The following is a 12,084-nucleotide window of genomic DNA, read 5'->3' on the forward strand; positions in this document are numbered from 1 at the left end:
GGTTAGCAGAATTGAAGATAGACCACCATTATTGTGGCCCTAGATCTGCAGCATTCTGACTCCACAACGAAGAGGTCAGTCAGTCCATCTGCAGAATCTTCAGTGTAGGTGCAGCTTTTTCAGAGAAAACACCTGTAATCACAGCCCTTGGAGGCTGAGTCAGGAGGACAAGGAATTCCAAAGCAACTTTGGCTCCATTAAAAGCCCGTCTCAAGCCGGGCAGTGGTGGCGCACGCCTTTAATCCCAGCACTCGGGAGGCAGAGGCAGGCGGATCTCTTTGAGTTCGAGGCTGGCCTGGACTACCAAGTGAGTTCCAGGAAAGGCGCAAAGCTACACAGAGAAACCCTGTCTCGAAAAACCAAAAAAAAAAATCAGGTGCGTGATGTCTTTGCAAATCTGACGCTGTACTTCTAGAAGTGCCTTGCTGCCCCAACCCCAGTTAGGACTGCAGGAGGCTAAGGTCCCCCTGCAAGGCCAGTGCTCTCGGGTGTAGGAGCTTTACAAGCGTGTGTTTGTGTGGATCGCTCTTTCCCAGTTTCAGTCAGTCCTTCCGCCCCACCTGTACTGACTGCAGTGATGGCTGCTGCAAACAGAGATTCAGGTAAGTTTTTAACCAGCCCGCTATTAATTCAGTTGCTTATCTGCCCACACTTGGCACTCTGCTGCCCATATCGGATGTCCCTTGTGCCTTCCTTGAAGAAGTGTTCATGACCTTATTCTTTGTTGTTCATTACAGTGTGAGCCACTGCCCCATGCTGTGTTGATGCTGGTCTGCCATGCTAGCCTGTCTACCAGGGCCAGGTGACCTGTCCTTTCAGCTTCTCTCTCACACGCAGATGAACACTGGACTTCAGAAATGTAAGTCATCTGGATGCCCTGTGTTTTGTCCCAGCATCACGTCTGTGATGCACTGACTATGAATTTTGGTACTTCCAAGGTATTCATGGGCTGACGTTGCAGGACAGCAGCCACAAAGGACTTGTCTGTCAGCAGTGCGAGATACTTTGTGATCAGAGAAATCTCTCAGATCCTACAGTTCCCAGTGTGTGTGAACTGCACTTGTTACTCGTAGCTTTCTGCTGCACAGCAAAGCCACAAGGAACTTCAGTGGATGTGTATCGTACGACCCTTCAAAGAAATGTTCCCTTTCAACCCTGTGAGGTGCTGAATGAAAACTCATTGCCAGGGTTGGAGAGATGGTTCAGTGGTTGAGAACACTGGCTGCTCTTCCAGAGGACCCAGGTTCAATTCTCAGCACCCACATGGCAGCTCACAGCTGTCTGTAACTCCAGTTCTTGGGGATCTGACACCTTCACACAGACATACATGCAGGTAAAACCCCAATGCACATTAACAAAGAAAGACAAGGAAACTGATTGTCCAGCTCACTTTTGTGTCTCTGAAGTGACTGTGTACGCTGTTGGTGATTCCTTGGTCTCTGAATGTGGTCTGCCAGGGAAACAGACAGTTCTCCTTGGTTTGCTCTCTGCCCTCTGAGCCAGCCTGACTTTTGCTCACAGAAATAAAGAAGTAAATAAGAAATAAATAAAGCTTTCCCCCAGGAGTCAGGAGCTGACTTCCTCGGGTTCTCTGGGTGTGTTTGTCTGCTGGTGTACTTCCCACCTGATTGAACCTCTGAGGACTGTTAGATTCCTGTCTTAATTACATTAAATTGGAGCATTGTAATTCACTTTTCTCAGATTTCTATTTCTGTCTCTGCACTACATGATATGCAAGGGAAATATTCTTTTATTTCTGACCCACTATTACATGTATAGTGTCTAAGTATAAAAACAGCCCTACATTTGGAATAAACCTTTTTAAATCAAAAGGGGTCAACTGGTGAGGCAATGGGGCTTTCTTCAATGCTGTGCACTTTACCTGAGTTCTTCATGGCAGCCATTAGCAAACTTCCTCCATAAGTGCCAGGAAGCCAATATTTTGAGCTTTGTGGGCCATAGTCGCTGTTTCATCTACTTAGCTCTTCTGTTGTAGATCAAAAGCAGCCATAGACAACGTGGACACTGACCCGTGTAGCTTCATTTCAGTCAAATTTCCTCCAAAAGCACACTGCAGCTACACTTGGCAGATCAGTTATAGTTTGCTGTAAGAGCATCAGCAGTTAAAAATAGTCTAGTCTTAATGGTATGAAGCCAGCTACGTGGAAGGCAGGAAGATCACAAGTTCAAGGCCATCCTAGGCAGTTTAGCTTTTGGACCCTGTATAAAAAAAAAATAGCTCTTCCTGCTCCCCTTCCTCTTCCTCCTCCTCCTGCTCCCCTTCCTCTTCCTCTTCCTCCTGCTCCCCTTCCTCTTCCTCTTCCTCCTGCTCCCTTCCTCTTCCTCCTCCTCCTGCTCCCCTTCCTCTTCCTCCTGCTCCCCTTCCTCTTCCTCCTGCTCCCCTTCCTCTTCCTCTTCCTCCTGCTCCCCTTCCTATTCCTCTTCCTCCTGCTCCCCTTCCTCTTCCTCTTCCTCCTGCTCCCTTTCCTCTTCCTCTTCCTCCTGCTCCCCTTCCTCTTCCTCTTCCTCCTGCTCCCCTTCCTCTTCATAGATAGATAGATAGATAGATAGATAGATAGATAGATAGATAGATAAAAATAGAGCTGAGCATGGTGGCACACAAGTTTAATCCCAGCATTTAGGAGGCAGAAGCAGGTGAATATCTGAGTTCGAGGCCAGCTGGTGAGGACTACCCTGTCTCAGAAAAGTGAACAAAAAAATAAAATTAAATTGGAGCTGAGGGTGTAACTCAGTTTGGTGGAATGCTTACCTAGCTTGCACAAAGCCCTGGATTTGATTCCAGCACTGAATAAAATAGGATGTTGGCACACGCCTTTAATTCTCAGCAATCGGGAGGCAGAGGCAGTCAGAGGGAGTTCCAGAACAGCCAGGGCTACACAGAGAATCCCTGTCTTCACAAACAAAAAAATCAGCAACAACAAACAACTGCTTGACTTCACTCCTCGAAAGAGCAGAGCACTCACCCTCACTAATTCTGAATTTGTCTGATGAAAGGACAAAGAGGATGGGGACACCCTCCTTTTCCTGGCTTGACTTTGTAGGCAGGGCCATCCCTGGCATGCTCGGGAAGTACTCCTCCACACAGCTGTACCTCCAGCCCTGGCCTTTGTCATCCTGATGACTGGGCGACACATTTGTGTGCTGTGATCATCCCAACGCGCACACTCACTTGTGTCCTCATCCTGGCTTCTGAGAACACAGTAAGAGGAAATACACTTGGAGAGTCCCGTAGATGACAGGGGGGCTCAGTGATAACGAGGGAAGAATTGCCAAGCACGGGGGTGCCACCTGCAGTCCCAGTGCCTGACGAGCTGGGGCTGGAGAACTTGCTAGTTCCAAACCCAAACAAACCCAGGACATCTTAGCTTCGAGTGGGGCTGTGGCTGCTGGAGGAAATGCTTGAGTTAGGTGGATGTCCTCTTGAACATTTCTAGATTGTGTGTGCCATGGTGTCCCTTGCTTTGAGTCCTCAGCTGTTTAGGAACTCTGCTTGTAAATGTGGTTTTGCTCCTGACCTATCTTTTCCCAGAAATGGTGGTTTTGGAATTTTTTCTTCCTTAACCCCAAGCTCCCTTTCCTAGCTCAGCATCAGGGATGTAGTAGTAGCTCATCAAAATAGTCACTGTGCAATGGCTGAAGTGGTCAGAGGTCTTCACATTGTCTTTGTTGGTGGTGGATTGTTTTTCTGGGTTTTATGGAGGTTTTTCTTCGTTTGAGACAGGTGTTTTGTTTGTTTGCTTGTTTTGTCTTTCGAGAGAGGGTTTTTCTTTGTAGCCCTGGCTGTCCTGGATCTTGCTTTGTAGACCAGGTTGGCCTCGAATTTAAAAGATCCACCTGCCTCTGCCTCCTAAGTGCTGGGATTAAAGGCGTGCGCCACCATGCCCAGCTTTGAGTCAGTCTTTCTTAAGTATCCCAAGCTATCCTTGAACTTTGTAGCCAAAGATGACCTTGAGCTCCTGATTCTCTTCTACCTCCCTAAGTGTTGGGATTACAGATGTATATTACCATACCTGGCTAGCATACTAGCTTTTTAAAAATTTGATGTGTATGGGTGTTTTGTCCCGTATGTCTATGTACCACTTGCATTCCTGGTGCCCACAGGCCAGAAGGTGGCATCAGATCTCCTGGAACTAGAGTAACAATGGTTGTAAGCTGCCATGTGGGTGCTGGGAATCCAACCTGGATCCTCTGGAAGAGCAGCTGGTGCCCTTAAGTACTGAGACATCTTTCCAGCCCCTAACATAACATTTTTTAGTTGACAAGTTTTTACCTCCTACATACAGAGCCTTGGGAGAGCCTGGAACAAATACTGAAATTACTTTATTTCTTTAGATATTGGCATGCCCCCTAGTGGAAAAGTATGGCAATTGTGAATTGACTCAAAGACTGGATAAACTCAGTAATTGCCTACTGTGTGTTAGGTACTATTTTACATTTTTTATATATATGTATGTATGTATGTAAGATTTTTCTCTTTAGACAAAAAAATACATATATATTTGTTTGTTTTGTTGAGTTTGGGCTTCACTATGTTGCCCAGGATGGTCTCAAACTCCTGGCCAGTGATCCTTTTTCCCTAGTCTCCCAGTAAAGAGATTGTGTGCGTAATGTGCATGCGTGTTGTGAGCAGCTATATGGGTGCTAAGAATCAGACCCAGTCCTGTGGAAGAGCAGCCAGTGCTTTTAACCACTAAGCCATTTACCCAGCCCCTACATACATATTTTTAAATTTTTATTTTACTACTTGTGTATTTTATGAAGTGGGTATGTGCACAGGTACATGCATGTTTCTGTGGTACACTTGTGAAGTTCAAGGCTAACTTTTGGGAGTTAATACTTTCCTTTTACACTGAGTTCCTGGAATCTAAATTATGTTGTCAGGCTTGCACACACGGTAAGAGCTTTGCCTTCTGGGCCTCACTGTCCCTATTCACTAGTTCTTCAGGGGAGACTTTTCCTGCTCTTGTTCTTTTTCTTTAGTTTTTCAGAGACAGGGCATTCCTCTAACCCAGGCTGACCTGGGACTCACTGTAACCATCCTACCTCAGCTGCTAGAGGGCAGAGTACAGTGTGAGTCATCGAATCCTGCTCCTTGCTTTCTTTTATACATGGAGCTTGCATATGTCACATGACTATCCAATTGCTGGGTCAGAACTCACTCCCATCACACTCCCAAGCCTGTGGATTCCAAGTTTCTGCCACACCTCAAAACAAAAGGATAACCAAGGAGATCTCTGAAGGAAACTGGATTTACAAACGCCACACCCCAACACACACACACACACACACACACACACACACACACACAGAGTCCCTTAGACTAGACAACTGTACTTTCTGTCACATTCAGCTCAGCTTGAAGCCAGGGGTCCTGCATTGCTGCTTCCTAGGTCAGGTTCTTTGTTCGGACTGGGCAGGCTCTGCCAAACCTGCTTTTCCTGAATAACTGTAAACAGCTGTGACTCATGTTCACACCACGTTTTTCCTGTTTGAGCCTCTTAATATTAGTAATTTTATAACATTAAAGCAAGTTTCTTTTCTATTGACAAATGAGGAATCACACTGAGTCTTCAGTTGTTAAATGGTGGAGCCATAGTTCGACTTTAGATTAAACTGTTCTTGTAGCCACAGACTCGCAGTTCTCCAACTGCCCTGTATCCATATTATAGCCATACCAGCTGTTTAAGATTTCTCTTTTTAGACAAAACTGAAGATTATTGTCTGTGGTTAGAGGAGTTTGTTATGGAAGTAAGGTGCCAGTGAGCCTGTATATATGGGAGGGGCTCCATAAAAATACATTCATGGGGCTGGAGAGAGGGCTTAGCGGTTAAGAGCACTGACTGTTCTTCCAGAGGACCCAGGTTCAACTCCCTGCACCCATATGGCAGCTCACAACTGTCTGTAACTCCAGTTCTAGGGGATCTGGCACCTTATACAGACATGCAGGAGAAACACCAGTGCACAAAAATAAAAATAAAGTGTTAAAAAAAAAATAAATTCATTGGGCTGGAGAGATGGCTCAGTGGTTAAGAGCACCAACTGCTCTTCCAGAGGTCTTGAGTTCAATTCCCAGCAACCACATGGTGGCTCACAACCACTTGTAATGAGATCTGGTGCCCTCTTCTAGCCTCCAAGGACACATGCAGGCAGAATACTGTGTACATAATAAAATAAATCTTTAAAAATTAATTAATTAATTAATTAATTCTTTCATTCATTCATTCACAAAAAGCCAAGCATGATGGCACTGAAATCCCAATCCTTAGGGTGCTGAAACAGGAAGGTCATGAATTCAAGTCCATGCAGAACTACATAGTGAGATCTAGTCTCCGAAGACCAAATAGGAAGCCAGACGTGGTGGCATGCCTCTGAAATCTAAGTACTTCGGAGGCCATGGCAAGAGAATCAGAAGTTTCAGGAACAACCTGGTTGACCTTGTGGAACCTTGGTTCAAAACTTCAAAAATAAGTCTGGTCATGGTGGTATAGGAAGTAGAGGCAGAAGGGTCAGGATCAGCATGAGACCAGAAAAAGAGGGAAAGAGGAAAGGGAAAAGAAGAAGAAAAGGTGTTAGTTGAGCTTTTTTTTTTTTTTTTGGTAAGAGCCAAGCTTAATGCTTCATTCTAGTATGCGGGGGGCGGGGGTGAGTGGTGGTTTATTCCGGAGTAAGAGGACACTCTGCTCAGTGTGCTCATCCCTCAGATCTTCCTCAGCAGAAGCTCTCAGGCTGCAGCCTCCCTCTCTATGTTCATTTTTCTTCTAATTCAACTGTCTTTCTACCGTCAGCAGCAATAGAAACATACTTCAGCCTGTCTTCTTGCCGGGCTAGGAAAAACCCTGAGAACTGATGCTCACTTTTTTTTTTTTTTTTTTTTTTTTGGTTTTTCGAGACAGGGTTTCTCTGTGTAGCTTTGTGCCTTTCCTTGGACTCACTTGGTAGTCCAGGCTGGCCTCGAACTCACAGAGATCCGCCTGGCTCTGCCTCCCGAGTGCTGGGATTAAAGGCGTGCGCCACCACCGCCCGGCACTGATGCTCACTTTGAACAGAGAACTTCCTCAACAAGCCACTTCCCACACCGGGTCTTTACTTGGATTTTAAGTAGAGATGAGGTTAGAGAGAGAAGAACTAAGAAGGAGATCTACATTTTCCATTTGAACTAAATAAAACCCAGCATTTTGGACTCCGGTTGCTCCGCAGAGTCCTAGTTGTTTGTTTGGGTAATACTGCCCTAAGCACTCACCAGATGTGCTGTGTCTTCTAGGTAAGGCGCTGTGCTAGGAGTTGGCAGCAAAGCCCTACTGTCTGTAGCAGCCTGATGAGTAGTCAGGCCGGCCAGGATTGGTTGGTTGATTGGTTTGTTTTTAACTAGAGATCTCACCCTGCAGCCCAGGCTATCCTGGAACTCAAGGTCATACTTCTGCCTCCTAACTGGTAATTACAGGTATGAACCACCACAACCCAGCCAGCCTAAACCTGAGATTCTTTCTTCTTTTTCTTTTCTCTTTTTTTTTTTTTTTGGTGGTGGTGGTGGGGTGGGGTGGGGTGGGATTGGAGTGGGTTTCAAGATAGGGTTTCTCTGTATCCTTGGCTGTCCTGGAACTCATTTACTCTGGACCAGGCTGGATCGGACTCAGAGATCCATCTGCCTCTGCCTCCTGAGTGCTGGGATTAAAGGCGTGCGCCACCACACCTGGCAGAGTTCTTCAACCTTTAAATCTTGTAGTAAACTACACTCTCTAAATGATGTGATTTACCATCATAAATATACATTTGGGTGACTTGCCTTTGAAAAGCCCATTCTTATGCTCAGCTACTTCTTATCTTTCCTGAATGCCTTCCCCTTCCCCAACCCTTACGCTTAAAATCTATATTGTAATCTTTTAATAAACCTGCTAACTCTGTTTCATATTCGCTTGTCCTGAAATTCTCTCTGGTGAAGCCCAGGAATCCTGAGTTTGCCTGAGTAAAGATCCTTAAGGAGAAAGGGAATTCTTGAGGCCACTGCCAGGGATGATGTAGAGCTGTCCCTCTGTCCCTGCTGCTGCTAACATCAACAATAGCCAAATGTATTCGGGTGGCTTTTGAAGTGGTGTTTGTTCAAGGGGTTTCTGGGAGCTTTTTTTTCCTAAATGAATTCGTAGGGCTGTTGGTGTTGAGGTGCATTGCGCAGTATTAGAGGCTGATAAAATGAAGACATAGTTGAGACTAGCTATATCTCAAGCTCTGGGCTGCTGTTGTGAGCATGGAACCACATGCTTATTTCTCCTAGTCTTGAACTTTTTCTTTCCCTGCTTCAGAAAACAGCAGTTTCTACCCAGTTCTTCTAACATGCTCCCCTAAATCTGCTTCTGCTCCAGTTGATGCCCAGTGACATGACTTTGAATGGAGTCTCCTTTGGGCCAAGGCCAACCAAAGCTACCAGCTGGGCACTCAATAGATTAGCCCTTGGTCTTTCCTGGCTACTTTCTGCCAAGGGAGGAAGCGGGGAGGGAGTCGGCCAGCTGAGCCCAGGCTCTGTGCCAAGCCATTTCCCTTCTGCTTTGGGCAGTGTGTACAGTTACTCATTCAGCAAGTATTAATTATGTACTTTCTGTGTATGCTCAGAGTAGACCCCTTTTTCTGAGAGAAGGAAACAGCAGAGATCCTTGTAGGAGGGAGCCTGGCATACTTTTAAGAGCTCTTGTGGGAAATTTTTCTTTTTGGATTGGAAACCCAGCATCCGCTGGAGTCCCTTGATGGGAGGCCCCCGGAGATGAGAACAAGGAGACTGTTAAACATTGATGAGGCACACTGCGTGGGTATTCCTGCAGTCTCCAAAGGAAGGCAAGTTTCACCTCTTTCTTGTCGGAGAGTGACAGACTGGATCCCATACAGACTGTTTTTGGCACCGAGGACGTGGAGATGGTCTGAATCTTTTCTCCTCAGCCCTCCCTGCTGCTCTGTCGTTTATAAGCCTCCTCCTGCCACACAGCAATAAATAAAACCTTTGGATCTTCAACCAGTCAGACACCAAGTAAACTGTAAACAACAGTGAACTTGTGAGTGGGAGACTTTGGCAGCTTCCTCCTCTTCTCCTGAAAAAGTGTCTTGTTCTCTGTGCCAGACAGGCCTGTCCACCCCTGGGCATGGCGCCCCAGCTGCTTCGATGGCCACAAGACCGAAGTGGAGGGACTAAGTATGTCCCCCTTTACCAGTGTCACGACTGCCTGAGGACGGCGCTGACAGGCAGTTCTGCTTAAAGCTTTTAACCCTGTGTGTGTCATCACAGCGGGTAGGAACTTGGAGCCCCACGTACTGAAGAATTCTTGGTGATGGCTGTGAGAACCAGCTGGGCTCTGAATTGCCAAGCTGGAGTCTCAGAAAGTTGCTTTTTCCTTTAAAGACCTATAAAACAGGCTCACAGCACACCTGCCCCCTGTAGTAGTAGTGAGGATCATTGAGATAGCCTGTCCCTTAGTGCCTGGCCTGGCCTACTGTCTATACCTAGTGAGTTTCAGCTGTGCTTGTGATGGTGGGAACTGTGGCTGGACCTAGAGTGAAGGCTACAGGTGACACCTCCTCCTCCCACTGCTTCAACAGGGGTTCTAGAAAGGCTGGTTGGCTTGGCACTGATGAGCTCCCCTCCTCTCTGCTCTCCTTCCCTCTCTCTCTCTCTCTTTCTCTCTCTAGGGGACACTACACAGAAAATGAGAACTGCTCACTATCCTACCCCAGCCGAATTGGACGCGTATGCTAAGAAGGTCGCAAACAACCCACTGACTATAAAAATCTTCCCCAACAGTGTGAAGGTTCCCCAGCGGAAACACGTTCGTCGTACTGTGAACGGCCTCGACACATCAGCCCAGCGCTACAGCCCCTACCCGACTCAGGCTGCCACCAAGGCAGGCCTGCTTGCCATTGTCAAAGTGCCAGCCAAAAGCATACTCAAGGACTTTGACGGCACCCGAGCCCGGTTACTCCCTGAGGCCATCATGAACCCCCCGGTGGCACCCTATGCTACTGTGGCACCCAGCACTTTAGCCCACCCCCAGGCCCAGGCTCTGGCCCGCCAGCAGGCCCTGCAGCATGCACAGACCCTGGCCCACGCCCCTCCCCAGACACTGCAACACCCTCAGGGTATACCACCACCACCACAGGCACTGTCTCACCCTCAGAGCCTCCAGCAGCCTCAGGGCCTGGGCCACCCGCAGCCGATGGCCCAAACCCAGGGCTTGGTCCACCCGCAGGCCCTGACTCACCAGGGTCTCCAGCACCCCCCTAATCCATTGCTGCATGGAGGCCGGAAGATGCCAGACTCAGATGCGCCCCCGAATGTGACCGTGTCTACCTCAACTATCCCCCTTTCGATGGCGGCCACCCTGCAACACAGCCAGCCCCCGGACCTGAGCAGCATCGTGCATCAGATCAACCAGTTTTGCCAGACGAGGGCAGGCATCAGCACTACCTCAGTGTGTGAGGGCCAGATCGCCAATCCCAGCCCCATTAGTCGCAGTCTGCTCATCAATGCAAGCACCCGGGTGTCGACCCACAGCGTCCCCACACCAATGCCTTCATGTGTGGTCAATCCCATGGAGCACACCCACGCGGCCACAGCCGCACTGCCTGCCGCAGGTCCTGTCAACCTGCCCACAGGCATCTCTCGAGCCCCCACTGGCTACCCTAGCGACCTCAAGCCAGTTACCTGGAACCAGCACCAGCTGGCCCACCTACAACAGATGTGCAGTGAAGCTGGTGGCACACCAGCCCCTGGCCTGACAGGCAAACATACAGCAGGACGTGAGTTGGCGGGGCCTGGTTTTGTGGGCAAGGCCCCTGCCTACCCACAGGAACTCTGCCTGGCACAGTCCTTCCATCTGAAGCCTTCCCTGGAGAAGCCGACCCCATCCCCACCTGTGAACGGCCTACCAGCCCCACTGGCCTATCCCAATGGTCACTACTTCCAACCCCTGTGGAACAACATCCTACCAACTCCCAATAGCGACAGCTCGGGGTCTCAGGACCTCGCCATGCCCTTCCATGGTGGGCAGCCCACAGGTGCACCCCTCGACTGTGCGGCAGCTCCTGGGGCCCACTACCGAGCGGGAACTGGGGGTGGGCCAGTGGCAAGCCAGAACAGCCTGATGCAAACGGTGGATTACCTGAGTGGGGATTTCCAGCAGGCCTGCTTCCGAGAACAGAGCCTGGCCATGTTGAGCAAGGCCCACCGAGCCCCTGGCACCCGAGCCCCTGATCCCACAGATAGTCGAAGTCTTCATATTCAGCACCCAGGGTATAGATAGGGAGCCGTGATGTCCTCAGGCAACACGTCATACATTGCCCTTCTAGGTTTAGTCTTACTTTGAAGTAACTGGATAGTTTCAAGTTTCACTGCTCCAATGTGATCATCCTTAAATACCTAAGGAAGGGAACTCGGCGGGGTCTATTTAGGGGCAGAAGGTCCTTTATCCTCCCCTCAAACAACTCTTGGCTTTCTGTTAGACCCAAACCTGCCGTCTCAGCCACCTGCCTGTCAGTCAGTCTCCACCGTGACCGCTTGTTACTCTTGCCGTCTTGCTGAGACTGAGTATGGCTGAGGGGAGTGGCCTAGAGCCTTAAGTTCGACTTCTCTGTCTGGGACTAAGAAGCCAGACTTTCTAAGTGCTCTGGAAGCTAATTCTTTATTCCCCCAAAGATGTCAAATCAGAATAAACAGAGTTTCCATCTTTCTCAGCTGCTCCCATTCCTCAAGGCTTGGTTCTGCATTGATGTTGCTCCCAAGCCGCTGCGCTTCTCCTTGACAAAGTCCTGAGACTCCGAGAGGAAACCTTTGTGTTGCATCTTGGTTCTTGACCCCCCCTCCAGAGAAATGCAGTGGCCATCTGGCATTCCCAAGACCTCCTGTCACTGTTGCCTCTCTCCAAACAACGACTGTCCTCATCCCTGCCTCCCCTCCCCCTTAAGAAAAAAAGAAAGAAAAAAAAAAAGCAAAAAAACTACCTTACTTGAAGAGTTAGTTATAGGTAAAGGATGATCACATTAGAGTTTGAAATTAAAAACACCAAAAAAGTTTAAAAAAAAAGTTAA

General features: G+C 48.3%; 1 protein-coding gene across 2 annotated transcripts in view; it reads left to right on the forward strand.

Moving 5' to 3' along the window:
• Positions 1 to 11,727, forward strand: part of Fam222b (family with sequence similarity 222 member B) — a 63,367-nt gene extending 51,640 nt beyond the window's left edge. The window contains exons 2-3 of one of the 2 annotated variants that reach the window (XM_059271275.1): positions 738 to 859; positions 9,691 to 11,727. In XM_059271275.1, the coding sequence (XP_059127258.1) occupies positions 778 to 859; positions 9,691 to 11,300 (1,692 nt within the window). In that variant the 5' untranslated portion in view covers positions 738 to 777 and the 3' untranslated portion in view covers positions 11,301 to 11,727. Of the gene's footprint in view, positions 1 to 737; positions 860 to 9,690 lie in introns of those variants that run through there. The other variant, XM_059271276.1, reaches the window with a different exon arrangement.
• The last annotated feature ends 357 nt before the right edge of the window (positions 11,728 to 12,084 follow it).

Source organism: Peromyscus eremicus, chromosome 8a (genome assembly GCF_949786415.1).
Source record: "Peromyscus eremicus chromosome 8a, PerEre_H2_v1, whole genome shotgun sequence".
NCBI classification, from domain to species: Eukaryota; Metazoa; Chordata; class Mammalia; order Rodentia; family Cricetidae; genus Peromyscus; species Peromyscus eremicus.